We start from the raw sequence: 15,112 nt of genomic DNA on the forward strand, positions 1-15,112 counted from the left end.
GAATACTCAGTCAAACAGGCATACAGACACACAGGCATGAAGCTTGAATTCTCTTCTTTTAAATGAAGTAATTTATATAAAAAACAAATATTCTCAGCTTGTGAAATCTGTATTAAAAGAGAGCGATTCCAGTCGAGCTCATTAGCGCTCATTCAAATGTAAAGTGACCACGCCCCGGAGAGCGCGCGCTATTCAAACGCAAATTCTGAGAACCATTTCAGACCTGTGAAACGCCCACATCAGCTGTAAACACAGCGCGCCGCGAGTGAGGCATAATATAGCCTACCTAATAATCCTGGAGAAAAGTTTCCTCAGAACAGTGCTGATATGAGGAGCAATAGATCCCGCTGAGGAGTGAGGTAGGCTAAGTTATCTTTTCTCAAGTGTTAATGTGGAATAAATAACGTTATGGAATAACGTTAGTGTAGGCCTATGTAAACCGCAAAAAGATGAATTGCGTTTCTATAATATGAATCGCGTGTCTGTGTGTGAAAGAATAAACCGCTTTAATAAACTAAAATGCTTTGCTATAGCCTACTGAGATGAGTAAAAACCGACTGAAATATGTTGAAATAAAATGTCTTTGTATAAGCAACGTATTAAACTGCAAATTAATATTTATATGCCCTAATATTTCATAAAAACAACGTTACAGTCAGGCGAAATATGAAAGACAACATTTTGTTGACTAGATTTGGGTACAGTTTTTACTGTAGAATATACTGCCACATCAAATAAGCTTTTGTTTAGCAATTTCTGCTCATATGTTCTATATATATATATATATATATATGAAGTTTTTCCAAAAATAAAAATAATAATAATAATAATAATAATAATATTTTTTGTTTCAACACCATGAAGAAAAAAAATTGACAAATGTCATCACTGACCAAAAGAGGTTATTTGTTACTAACAGATTTTTACCATCAATATTTTTTTTTATTTTTTTTTTGCCAAAGATCAAACATTCTTCATTTTAATTTCTAAATACATTGTGAGATAAGACAACGCAAAGACACACACACTAACATCAACAATCAGCTTATGGTGATATGCTTCATGCTGCAATGCATGCTGGGAGCCATTAGTTTTATAATAAGAGTGAGGAGGAGTGAAAAAAGTGCAGGCAAGCCGGACAGTTCTCTCTTCTCGCAGCGGATCATGGTCAGACACCTGTGAGGATTGATGGCAGTCTGACACTGAAGTTTTGATACATGCTTCAAACCATTAACTACAACTCCATTTGAAGCACTGCTCCGAAGGTTGCTTTGGTCCGGAAAAATCACGTGACATATGACGTCCGAAGCAGCAACTGCTTCTGCTCAAAGCATAAAAACTTTAATGCACAACATTGCGTTTGTTTCGTAGTAGCCTCTACAGTGACAAGCATTAGTTTGTTCATATCGATTTATTTTCATTACTATGGAAGCATCTTAGCCTGACTTCGTCATACTCATAGGCAGAATGTGAGTCTGATACTGCTCCATAGGGCTTTGATTATGAGGCGATTCTTAACCGAACCAGAAAAAAAAAAAAAACCCTCTGCACTCAATTGGATAGACCTACAACCAATCAGAGCAACGCATAGTTGTCAACAGAGCTCAACTGCACGCACGCTAGAAGAAGTAGTAAAGTAATGATTGTAAACGATCTTTGCCGTTGTTGTAAAAAGAATTTAAGAATTCGCGGAGTACTTACAAGCACGAATAGCATTTTTGAGAGAAATACAAAAGGTGTATGTATATACGAACAAGTTCTCCGTTTAGGATTAGATCTCGACAATAAAGCAAATAAATCTTCTCGCATTTGTTTGGCCCTGTCTCAACTTTATAACACGGTTGCAACGCGACTTGACTGTTTTTAAAAAAATGGAAAGACGACGAAAGAGAGCAGGCTGAAGATCGTGAGCCTAACCCTTTCAAAACGCCCAGGGCTTTGAAGAAGTTTTGCCCCAATCCTTCTACTCCAACCGGTACAAGAACGCGAAAGAGCGGTTCTCTGTTCGTCTTTTAAAATTAATGCGCTGTCGATTTCTTTTATAGACATCTCAAAAACATCTCAATTCTCCTGCTGCAGTCATCTTTGTTGTAAACTAATTCAACCCAAGCGCTCTTTGAGGACGTGGGTGATTACGTAACCGCAGATCATCTGTCCATCATCAATTAAAGCCCGCCCTGGCAATTTGATTGGCTCGGCCTTCTGGGAGCCGAGCATTATTACTCCTCAACGGATCGAGTCCAGACCGAACTTCCAGACCAAAAAATGTTGTTGGCGGGGTTCGGGCTGGCACCCAGGCTAGAAGCATCTAGGAAGAAAGGTCGTTCTGACATGTGGGAAAACTTTATTCTGATTGCTCCTGATAAAGTATGTGTGCTGGCTGTTAAATATTATTATTATTAAATATTAGGCTACAAGTAGAGTTATAGAACTGTAACTATGAGTAGCCTTTACAATAGCTGTCTCAAGTCTGTATAAAAACATCTGAATGAATTTTCTCTAAATGTGGAGAGGTTGTTAGCAAAAAACAAAACAAAAAAAAAACAGGCTCAGTCCAAAAAGTGTGGAAAAAATATTTTATTTATTATTATTTTAATTAAAAATCTTTTAGTGTTCCCTATCCGACATACCCCCTGGCCATAGTTACACAAGCACACCCAACTTGTGCCATATTTCCCAACACATCCTCTTTTTCCCCAGGACTCTCTCCCCAATACCCAATAACACAATACACACATTCATCAATCTTTATTTATAAAAAGAATGGTATCCCATTCTTAGCATATATGTGCACTGTGTCTGTGTGTGTGTGTGTGTGTGTGTGTGTGTGTGTGTGTGTGTGTGTGTGTGTGTGGCCTGGTAAACCCTACATTATGGGGACAAAATGTCCCCACAAGGATGGCAATATCCGAAATCCTTGTTCGTGTGGGGACATTTTTTTGTCCCCATGAGGAAAACGGCTTATAAATCCAAAAAGTGATGTTTTTTTGAAAATGTGAAATTGCAGAAAGTTTTCTGTGATGGGTAGGTTTAGGGATAGGGTTAGTGTAAGGGAATAGAATATACAGTTTGTACAGTATAAAAATCATTATGTCTATGGAAAGTCCCCATAAAACATGAAAACACTACAAGTGTGTGTGTGTGTGTGTGTGTGTGTGTGTGTGTGCTAGATTTATTTCAGTCGTCTTAAAGCCTCCTGTCCACTATCTAGCTGGGATCATTTAGATGCAGCCTTGGCACTTCACCAGGCGAGGTCGCTGTTACTGAAGCTTCGAGTAATGAACCCATTTTCAAAACAATTCTTCTAAGTGGTTCAGTGCTTCACCAAAGCTTCATTTGCCCATCACTAGCAGCTCCCAGCATGCATTGCTGCATGAATCATGTCACCATTGTTGAGATTCATATGCTTATTCTTGATGTCTGTGTGTCTAAAGTAAGTTCCCCACAATGTATTTTAAAAATCATGATCTGGTCACAGTCTGATCTGTGGCAAGAAATTCTTATTGGTGATAATAAACCAAAGAGTGGCAATAAATATCTAATTGTCTTCATTGACTACTTTTCGAAATGGGTAGAAGTGAGTGCAGTGCAGTCAGCGACAGCTCATGTGGCAGCAACTAAGTTTCTGAGTTATTTTCTCGACATGGTGCGCCAACCTGCCTCATATCAGATCGTGGGACCCCGTTTGTGAGCAATCTTTTTGAGCATGTGGTTGCTGCCCTGTACTGAACACCGGCTGACAACGGCATACCACCCGCAAACGAACGCCACTGAGAGGGTAAACCGCACACTTAAAGCTGCCATACGTGCATACGTGGAGGACAAGCACACTTTGTGGGATAAGTATCTTCCACAAATCTGTTTTCGCTCTTTGAACTGCTTGCCATGAGAGAACAGGTCTATCTCCAGCAATGTTGTTATATGGCCGTGAGTTGGAGACAATGCTTGATTTGATAACACAACTTTAATTAATTATGTAAGGTAGATTTTAACTTATCACTATGTTTGAGTAGCCTTGAAATAAAGGAAATAAAAGTTTTGTCACAAGGGTACAAATATGTACCCTATGCCAAGGGTGCAAAAGCTGTACCCTTGAGGGTACAGCCCCAGTGACAAGCCATTGTACCCCTAAAGATACAATTATGTACTTTATTTTCTGAGAGTGTATTGATCAATATGTGAATCCGTTGACCTACACATCACACAAGTTGTGGTCTCATTGGCACAGATTACTTTAGATGAGATTAGATAGAACTGTGTTGATCCCAGTTTGGTCACATGCTTTTTCTGCTCTGCTGTGATTTGTTAGATATGTAAGGAATAATTGACGACGAAAGTTTTGAGTAATGAACCTTAGAGAAGACTAAATCCAGAAACAGCTTTTAACAAAAAGCCCTTTAAATTATTATTTATTTGTTATATTATCTGCAATAGTATAAATTATGTATAAATGATACCTTAAATGACGTCGAAAATATGTCCACAATGACCACATTTGAACTAGTTTTTAACCCTGAACGGAGGCATGAACGTCTTCAGAGGCAAACAGAATTCAGAAAATTATATAAAAAGTAAGTGGGAAATCATGATCAGTGATTCTCATCTCTGCTTGTTAACATCAGGTGTCACCACTAATGGCCAATCATCACTTAATTAATCACTTAATTATCTCATTAACTTCAACACTGCTTAACTGTTCATTTTAACACCCTGTAGTGTGGACACATATGTACACTGAGGAGTGTTAATTTAACACTGGGGATTTTGCTGTGCAGGCACAATGAATGACAATGAACAAACACCATCTATGCAGGAAGTCTTACAATCATGTCTTACTATTGCTCTGGCTGTTTTCTCCTCTCTATTCCTTTCATTTATTTCTTCCTCCTGTTGTGTAGGTGAGCTTCATGATGATGACAAATACTCTCTCTGTGTAGTAACATTCACCACAAGAGGGCATCCTATAACTTGTGTTCCTGCTAGTCTCTTTTATTCTGCTCTCTTCTTTCCTTCAGTGACTCTGCTTGTTAACAGCGTTATCACTAAATTATAGGCCTATTTATGCACATCTCAGGTTAAACTTCATAATGTTCACTTGCAAGGAAGAAGGCCTGTTTTTTTCAGTGGTCTGAATATCTACATTTCTAGAAGAATTGAGCAGTTTTATGGAAACGACATGTTCTTTGTAAAAAAATACATTTATTTTCCAGTACTAAGAAAATTGTATTTTTATTTTATTTATTTTTTGTAATGGACATATCAGGTTAACATTATATTTTTGCAAATGAAAATCATGAAAATTGCCTTTATTTTGAAGGATTTTTTCCTTTACCACACATTCCGTCACCTAACTGGAAAAAGATACATTTTGTGAAATTATACTGCATTTTCTCTGTAAAAAACATTAAAAAAAATAAAAGTGTTCATCAAGCGTTCCATCAACACCAGAGACCAACAAAGGGGGAGAACAGGAAGCAGGAGACAAAGTCATGATAAAAGAAATAAAAAAATAAAATAAAAAAAATAGCAGAGTTTATTGAATAAATGTTTATTGAATTAAAGTTTTAATTATTGTTTCACAAAATCATCTTATGGCACTGGAAACATTAATATGGATACATTGTCTGGTCTCTAACTTATTTGTGAAGACACATCATACAATTTAAGATTAAAAAGCAATAGAAAAAAATCGGAACATTTAAAGTTATTAAATGAATATATGTTAAATGAGTAGATAGATAGACAGATAAATGTGAAGTACAACATTGATTTGTGTGGAACTAATGTGATGCAATCATGTAAATCAGCCACTCAATATATGTTTATTAATATATAAGTATTATACAGCTCAAACTGAAGAGCAGAATTGCAGTGCCAAGGTCATAGGGTCCTCATAAACTCCTCGTAATCTGGATAACGCATGGCCTCTATACCTTGAATGTGATGTTAATCGCTTTCTTCCTTAGCGTCTACCAAACCGATACTTCCTAAATCTTGATCTTATTGTTCGATCACAGTTCAGTTCACTTCTTACTCCAATGCTTTCCAACACAAACACAGTGTCACACCAGAGACCTGCATGATCTCTTATTGTCTTGATATCAGTAACTTTAAACATCTCATATGGAGGAATCAGCACCTCTTCCTCATCAGGAAACCTTGAGTATTTTGTCACATCAGCACCTTCACAAGTTTTGATCTCAAAACAAGATTTATTTCCATATGCTTCTGCTTCTCTACGATTAAGAGAGGATGAAGCAAATGAGCCGAAACGAACCTCTGTGTTCAGAACATTCTCATCAAATGTAATATTTGTTCCTCGATAAGTTGACTTGCATTCATTTTGTGTTTCCTTCAGAATCTGTATTGCTTCTGTCAGCAAAAACTGAAGTGAATACCATGTGTATGTTCTGTCTTTGTATTTTTGTTTATCACTACGAACAGCATTATTAAAATCCCGATATAGATTAAAATCCGAGTTAGTGTAGACATAAATGGCGATTGAATGATTCTCCATCAAGTTATCTGCTGGAGGCTTACAATTATTTATAGCAATTTGCCAGGACACACTGAATTCAGGCGAGTTATTGAGTTCATGCTGTAGCAATTCTCTCTCAACCAGACATGTCATGGCCCTTCTGCAACCAACATAAAGGTCATCAACAGAATCCAGTGCCATATCCAGTGGAAATATCTGTCCTTCATAATCAGCAGTTCTGTGATCCTGCAGTAACAGGAATCATAATGATCAGTCATCAGTATTCATGTCTGTAATATTCGTACTCAAACACAAGCTCACCTGTCCTACAGCAGCTGAAATGAGAAGAAGAGCTTCAATGATCAACAGCATCTTGATTCAGTCGAATCCCTCAGATGATCCAGACCATCTGAAGCTCAGATACTGAAAAACAGACATAAGGCAAGATAAACCCTAACAAAAGGAAGGGAGAAATCACCATACTATGTTAAACCTGATGTTACCCTACTGATGTACCTGTTATGTTAATCTTTTACTCTATCCTCCTAATAATCTGGGATTACTGTTGTCTTTTTATGAGGTTCTTCAGGAGCTCAGGAGCAATGATGAGAGGAGAGGATCAGAAAAGGCATCAAGCCAGACGACAACAGCAGTATTCAAACCAACAGATGAGGAAGTTCGCTTTTTCATATCACAAAAATAAACCAAAAAAACAAAACAATGTGTGTGCGCAATGGTTCTGGGAAGAGGTCGAACATAACACACGTACTGCATCCCAGTTTGCCTACTTATTCTATGCCCTAAAAGTATGTACTCTTTTTGTGAAGAAAAACTAGATACTTTTGAGTGTCTTTCCTCCACATTTAATTTCATTTTATTTTCAACGGTATCAGAGAGAAAAGCAGAGGCACACTGATCTGCCAGGGTCTTTCACTATGTTTGCACAGTGATGCATTTAAAAGTCAATGGCCAAACAGATCTTTATAAAAGTTAACATTGTTGTTGCATATTAAATATAACATTGATAACAGATTAAATGTTGATTATTAGTCAGTCAAATCCCTTTATCTAAACCTCTCTACTTAACCATCTGTCGTGCACACCCAGCATGTTTGTAGTTCCTCCTCCAAAGCGCAATGGGTTGTGGGCAATATTAGCCTTTAAAGTGTGCACTGCAGGGATCTACACTTTGAAAATCTACCAGAAATAGTAGACCATCCATTTCAACATACTATGATTTGGGACACACTTATTCTAATCTCACATACTATTTAAGATGGATATTACATGCATTGGGACGCAGCGACGGTACAAACTTTTTGTTTCTTAAATCAAATTCAATTATTCAATTTTTTTATGCCACTGTCCGGAGAACTTTAACCATCTATTATTTCATAATCCAATCATATATAATTAGATTTTCTTAGAAACTTTGCATCAGGATATGAAACTGCACTTATGCATATTCTTAAATAAACCAGTGTTTGGTTCCCCCTGAGGCTCTTTACTCATGCTAAGCATGCGTCATATCTGGATTCATCTTCAGCTGTAATTTATCACTGCAGTAATCGTGCGTTATTGATATAGCAGTCCTATCATTCTACAGCATAATCTCCAGTAATGTTGTGAACATAAGATTGATGTTATGAACACATTAAGCACAAAAACAGTTTGAAACACTATAAATTTAGACACTCACAGACATCAAGAATCAACACATGAATCTCAACAATGGTGACAATCAACATAATATTCAGATAAACAGACCAACTCTGAACATTACAAAACAAGCTACCAAAAGAAAAGGTTGCACATGTTGTGGCCTTCTTAATCCAAGGGCATCTTCTGTTTGGAGTTGGTGATGGGGCATTCTTTGTGAGTTTTCTGGTTTTGTCATTGTTATCATTGAGTTGAATGCATTTTGTATAGTGAAAATTGATGTTTGATATTGTTTGGAACAGCTGTTGTTAATTATATGCATGCATGTTTCTTCATGTTTTCAAGTGACATTGCTTAACATCTTTGATATTGTTTTTGCTTGTCAAAGCAATTGTGTTCACATGTACAGCATATGTGCATATAATGTATTAATGTATGTATTTGTATTTTCAGTTTCACACCATTCATGCAGTAAAACATTCTCAACATGACTTTGTGGTTCCAGAAATTATTGTGTGATGGAGTTTAACTTACTGGAGAATTGAATGTGGACTCAATGAGGCCAGTGCATCATCAGTGACTGAAAATAAGAGCCTGCATGTATGCTGCCTTCACATGAATTATTCTATATATTACTTTCCTAGTTAAAAATTGGCCTCTAAAGTTGTATTTACCACTCAGACGTTCATAACTCTGGATAAAGTTTGATAACTGTGCCATTCAGTGCCACACACAGCAAAATCCCCAGTGCTTTATATAATCCACAGTCAGAGTGTTATGAGGCCCCGTTTACACGAAGGGAAGACGCAGATATTTCCCTGCGGTTTGGCCTCTCATTTACACGAAAACCCCGTTTTTATCACAGAAAACTCTTATTTCTAAAAACTCCGGCCGAAGTGGAGATTTATGATAACGTCGGTTATGCGTTGCCATGTCAACTGGGAGAAACAGGGTTTTAGGTTCTCAAACGTCACATTATGCGCCAGAAAATGCTTGATGTCATATGAGTGCCCTATGTTTACAGTTTAACACAGCTATAGACTAGGCCACACAGAGACAAGGCCACTAGGCCACATAGAACCAAATCCTCTAGAGGCCACTAGACTAAGGGCGTTTTTCCACTGGGTTCGTTTGCTGCGGTCCGAACCCGAGTGCGCTAGTTCCCGGCGCCTCCCGCAGCGTTGGTCTGGTTTCACACTCAATTAATTGTATCGAACCCAGGTGCGTTTGCAGTGATCTTACGTCATCGCAAACGCAATCAAACAATGATATCGACAGTGATACGCATGCGCGGGATACTATACTTCCTGAACAAGCGCGCACCCGAGTCCGTGTTGCTTGCACATTAACGCGAACCGCACCACGGTTCGGGAGCAACCGAGCTCAGACCACCTCCTCCAGCTAGTCTCGGGTTCGGTACTCTAGTGCGCACCCGGGTCCGATGACAGCGTTCACATTAACGATTTTTCATGCGAACCGTGCCCCGGTCCGCACTAAACTGCCAGTGTGAAAGCGCCCTAAGATGGGGCTTGCAGGACAAGGCACAATAGGTAATGTAGACGACAGAGACGAGACCGCTTATGAGCCACAACGGCCGCTAATGCCACACTAAAGACAAGGTCTCACTAGACAAGGCCACTAGGCCACACAAAACCAAGGCCACGATGGACCAATGATGGGCCATAAGGACAAGGCCACAATAGGCTACACGGCCATAATCGACCACACAGAACCACGGCCATGATAGGCCACTCAGGACAGGTCCATGATAGGCCACAAGGCAGAGACAGAACACAGAGAACCAGGCTGTGATAGCCACATGGAGACAGGCCACATTATCCGCTTATCGGGGTGATGCTAGCTAGAGCTACCGCGCAGATAGATGAGTGATATGTAAAACATGGCACCACCAACAGAATTTGCATGAGGATGGAGGAAATTGTTTGTGTCAGCATCTGCGAACTCAGTCATGTGTAAGTACCAATTTTTTATATTGCAAGTATTAGAACATGATTGGTTAGATGTGAAGGTAAGAAGTGACGTAACGATTGAGTCTTCCTGGCAGAACTTACACTAAAGCTTTCATGGGGTAACAGTTTAGGACCCAAGGACCAGATGTTTGAAAGAAGAGCCGGAGTCAGAATTATAATAAATTGAAGAAAAGTTTTACTGAAGATAGTTTGCAGTTTCATCAGCAGAAGTTCAACTTCAAGACTCACACATGAGTTCGTAGGCCGCCCCGCTTACAGTTACAAAGATCACAGCAGTTACACCATTTCCAAGGTCTAAGCTACGTCATTGCTTACAGGCTGAATGATTCTCATTGGCTAAGAAATAGATAAACATAGTAATTTTCCACACATATACAGATAGACTGAAGCATATCTCCATAGATTATGCATCTGACACTTGGACCCTGAAGTCAGGCACGTCGTGACCTTCCAGGTCGCAGATTTGGGTTGCTGGGTGCCAGCATGTCCCGAACAACAACTCAGTCAATCTCCAACAATGCCAGTGGTTCCTTAAGCTGTAAGCAAGAAGACTAACACACACACACCGACACACAGCTTTTCCAAGGTTGGATTCGGCCAGGCTCTAACTATAAACAGGAGTCTCGTCTCAAAACATCAAGATAATACATTCTTTCTCTCAATTTGAGCCACACTTTAGTCTAACTAGAAAGTAAGGCTTTAACTGAGAAATGGTCTCTTAAACCAGTGGTTTTCAAACTGTGGGTCGCGACCCACTTGTGGGTCACACAGTGAGAAAAGGTGGGTCGCACAAAGGCACTTAGCTGCAGCTAAATTTACGTTAAGATGAGTGAAACAAAACCAGTCCGATTAATGACCAAACGACTATGAGTTTTAGCCAGGGGGGTAATCGAGCTCTCTATTTCCGTACCACCCCCGGCGACCGCCATTGGCTAACAAGCCTTCACCTGCTGTTAGCATCCCATTGACTCCCATTCATTTTGGCGTCACTTTGACAGCGAATAACTTTACATCTGAGGCGTTTAAAGACTCCATTTGTCCATTATTTATTTCTAAAGAAACACGACAATGTATAAAATGCTCCATTACCTTGTATCTTACGTTATGGCCACGTAGAAGCAGTTTTTGTAAAAACAGGCTAACGATTGCGTCATAACCACGCGACTGTCTGGAAATTACCGTATAGACAGGAGGAGAAGCTCGCAGTCAATCGGGGGGACGTGGAGGCATAAAGTCCGATAAAGTCAAGGGAGAAGCCCATAGAGAGTCATAAAGTTGCTCCTGCTCCTAGCTCATGGACAGCTCCTACTCACGCTCTCCGTCTCTGCAAGATTCGGAAGGGAATGATTCAGATTTCTCTTGGCACAGCTCCTAGAAGACTTACAACTGTCAGACAGGCTGCTCACGTCACATCCACGTCGTCAAGCTCAGTTTGAGTCTGCGCAGTTCGCTCGGCAATCAGGAAATGAGTGCTTCTAATTTGCTTCACTTTTCTCCGTTGAAACCTATGGGGTCGCTGTGTCCAGTTTATATACTGTCTATGGTTTTAGCGCCCGCCAAAGTGTTATTTGATCGCTGAGTAATGTAGATGAACTGCTGCGCTTGTGACAGAGTCACAGTGCATGTTTAACTGAAAGAACGAGCAGAGAGAGATACTCGGTCGCGCGCGCGCTCTCTCTCTCTTCGGAGCCAGGCGAAAGTGTAAAAAAGACTTCACCGTCTCCAAACTAAGCGCTGTCTTGCTCTCTCTCCCTCGCACATATTAATCAAAATAAATCGACACGGTGGTAAAAGGTCGGAAGACCAAAGTTTCATGTGGAGCATTCGGAGATTTTTTTTTTCTTCCTCAATTACCGCTGGGTGTGAATTGTGCTAAATAAGTTGTTGCCTTATCTTCTCTGAAAAGCGTCCCAGACATTCAGCTGACATAAAACAACACTTTAATTAAACGAAAAAAACTATCCAGTGATGAAATGTTTTCTGTGTTGACACAAATCTTGGATATCTATGTCCTAACTGCTGGGATAATCACACCACGCGCATGACATGTCCAATTCGCGAACTAATGACTCCTTTGAACGATTCATTTTAATGAATGGACAACTGATCTTTCCAAAAGTGAACTCAGGAGACGTTTGAATCAGTAACACTTTACAATAAAGTTCTATTTATTACATAAATTACATACAAAGTACAGTTTGCTTACTCAAGCTTAAGCTTTAAAATAAATAAACCCCCTTGTTTTTTTTGTTTTTTGAAAAGCATATGACTACATTTTTCCACACAGTGCTATCAAGAATCGATAAGAGAATCGTTAAAGAATCGGATCGATAATCAGAATCGTCAGTGGCATTATTATTATTGATAAAATCTTATAATTTCCCATCCCTATTTGAAATATTTTGCTAACATGAAGGCTTGTCACTGTCAGTCTTTTTACATCAGTGCAAAACTAGGGAATGCAGATTAAGACCATCAGCATGCATTGATTAATCCCATGGCATGTAGCAAAAAAAAAAAAAAAAAAAAAAAAAGTGCGACCAAATCATGCTGGTGCGACCAACTGAGAAAGTTGGTAGCACCAGTGCAAGTGGGTCTTGAGATTGATTATACTTGTCTAGGTGGGTCCTAGAACGAAAAAGTTTGGGAACCCCTGTCTTAAACTATAGACTTCATTGACCGCTGTGACTCATAGTCGTCAGGGTACCCTAGAAAAACAGATGTATGTATTGTTTTACGGTGTGTTTCTATTTATTTATTATTCTCAGGTAAGGTAAAGAAAGTCAAATCTGACCTAAACCTGTGGTATGTTCTCATTAACCCTCTGAGGTCGAGAAACGCGTCGATGCGTTTTGCTGGATTTTTTTCACATAGCAGCAACATAAACTTAAATTACTCCGTCATTTATGGTTATACAGAAAAAAGAAATATAAAAAAATAATCTGTGATATTTCTACTTTTGTATGTGTCCACTTACAATCAAATCAAAACATTGTGCTTTTGTCAAATAAAGAAAATAAACAGGGTGTGCGTTCTGCCTCTCCGTCGCGGTGAACTTTTTTTTCTTGAGCACGTCTATAAACTGAAACAAAACTCAGCGAATCCTTCTCACACATTTATGAGCCATACACCTTTATACACATTTAAGTGTGTACTTTTAAATGATCGGATTCAAACTGAAAACAAATATTCTCTGTTTAAGTAATTTGTATAAAACCAACAGGATGTCCAGTATCTCAAACGCTTGCTAATTACTTTTTAATTCGACACGCCCACTCGCGCAAAAGAGATTCACATGCAAATCTCCACATGGAACGCGAACGCCCTCGTTACCTCAAACACAAAACACCAAAACACTTCACAAGTCTCTGCTTTTCGTCGAGTTTGGAAGACACGTCTGAGCTTACATTGGATTTACCCCCAGAAGAAGAAGAACGCGATTTGAAGACAAGAAAGATGTAAGGTAAGAAATTCTTACTTTTTAGTTTATGGTATTGTTGCATAAACTTCACATTGCAGTTGAACTGTTGCTAGATATATGGTGAATATTATACTATTTAGACCCGTGTTTCCTGTTAAATACTGTTTGTGGATATCTGCTCAAACATAGATATGTATAACCATAATGTTTAATATTTTGGAGCGCGATGGCGTTTGAATGTATCATATTTTGGAGCGCGCTGTGGGTTTGAATGTATCATATTTTGGAGCGCGCTGTGGGTTTGAATGTATCATATTTTGGAGCGCGATTGCGTTTGAAAGGAAAAATGCACCAAACATTAGGCTTTATGTTTTTACTATTATCTCATTTCATATCATCATAACGAATGGAAACATTTGAAGTAACATATGATAATCAATATATTTTTCTCTAGCGTAGTTGTTCTTGAAATCTTTTGGAAGATTTAATTTATTGTTATTATTATTTTATGCAGCACTGCGTAGCCTATGCCTACAAGGCACAACAAACCTGGTGTTCATTATATATTGTTGGAAACGTGTGTGTGTGTGTGTGTATTCTGTGAATTTTAAAAAGAAATTTTAACCAGAAAAATCTAAAATCTATTCCCAAAATCGTGCAGCCCTATAGTTTCTCTTGATATCAGTATGTTCACAGTTTTTTCTTTTTTTTTTCTTTCAGGGACCAGATGCAACTGAGTCCTGCTGACTTCAACATTCACATGAGTCTCTGTACATGAACATGGTAAAGTGAAAATCAAACACCTTGGAAATGAAAGGTATGTACAATGTTTTTAGGAATGGCACAAAGGTCTCTGTCTTTGGATCATTGTTTTCAATGTGCTCTTTTGTCATTTGTATTTTTGGATTGTGTTGTGTTGTAAATAAATCCAAACAATCTAAAAGCCATTATTTTTTAAATCTCCTCATTCTTTGTGCAAGGTTGCTCTGAATGACAGGGCCTGATCGCTCCTAATAGGGCAGTTAGGGGAGTGTCTTTGTCTTTCTCAGGTGTTGAAGGCTTACATATTCATGAGATGATCACGCCTCTTCGCATAAGGCTTTTTCACACAAAACACGTCTTAGAAATTTTAAATCAATATATTGTCTTATCTGAATGAGCAGTCAGGGTGATTTTCACATAGTTTTGGAGCAACTATTCTAGGCTATGTCATACAATTTTCAAAAGTATTGTGAAGAAATAATCAGTATGGGTTTCATGGCCTTATTTCAGTGACAATTTTTTTTTGTATTTTCACAAACCACGCATAAATGTCATTATCTCAAAACTACAAACTTTTACATACATGCTGCTGATACATTATTGTAGCAGAGTTTGTGCTGAATACAGTGTAATTAGACTTTAGCCATGAAAATGTCACTAGTAACAGAAATAAGCACAAATGTCAGAGCATGTCAGAACACCTCCAGGGCCCAGAAAACAGCTCAGACCTCAGAGGGTTAAAAGTCATCCAGCATCATAAATCTAAGTCTCAGTAGGCAGATTTTGTAATCAATTAAATTT

At 38.6% G+C, this 15,112-nt stretch overlaps 3 protein-coding genes across 2 annotated transcripts in view; 1 reads left to right on the plus strand and 2 right to left on the minus strand.

Moving 5' to 3' along the window:
• LOC309480179 (uncharacterized protein) overlaps positions 1-15,112 on the minus strand; it is a 222,050-nt gene that overhangs the window by 191,394 nt on the left and 15,544 nt on the right. The gene's annotated exons all lie outside the window — the stretch shown is intronic.
• Positions 1-15,112, plus strand: part of LOC309480009 (uncharacterized protein) — a 135,304-nt gene that overhangs the window by 57,735 nt on the left and 62,457 nt on the right.
• On the minus strand, positions 5,625-7,065 carry LOC309480342 (GPI-linked NAD(P)(+)--arginine ADP-ribosyltransferase 1-like). The gene is made up of 3 exons (XM_082144772.1): positions 6,995-7,065; positions 6,800-6,901; positions 5,625-6,724 (listed from the first exon to the last, which is right to left on the minus strand). The coding sequence occupies exons 2-3, from the start codon at positions 6,848-6,850 to the stop codon at positions 5,963-5,965; spliced, it is 813 nt and encodes a 270-aa protein (XP_082000898.1). The 5' UTR covers positions 6,851-6,901; positions 6,995-7,065; the 3' UTR covers positions 5,625-5,962.

Source organism: Leuciscus leuciscus (assembly GCF_965113295.1).
Source record: "Leuciscus leuciscus genome assembly, chromosome: 1".
Lineage (NCBI taxonomy): Eukaryota > Metazoa > Chordata > Actinopteri > Cypriniformes > Leuciscidae > Leuciscus > Leuciscus leuciscus.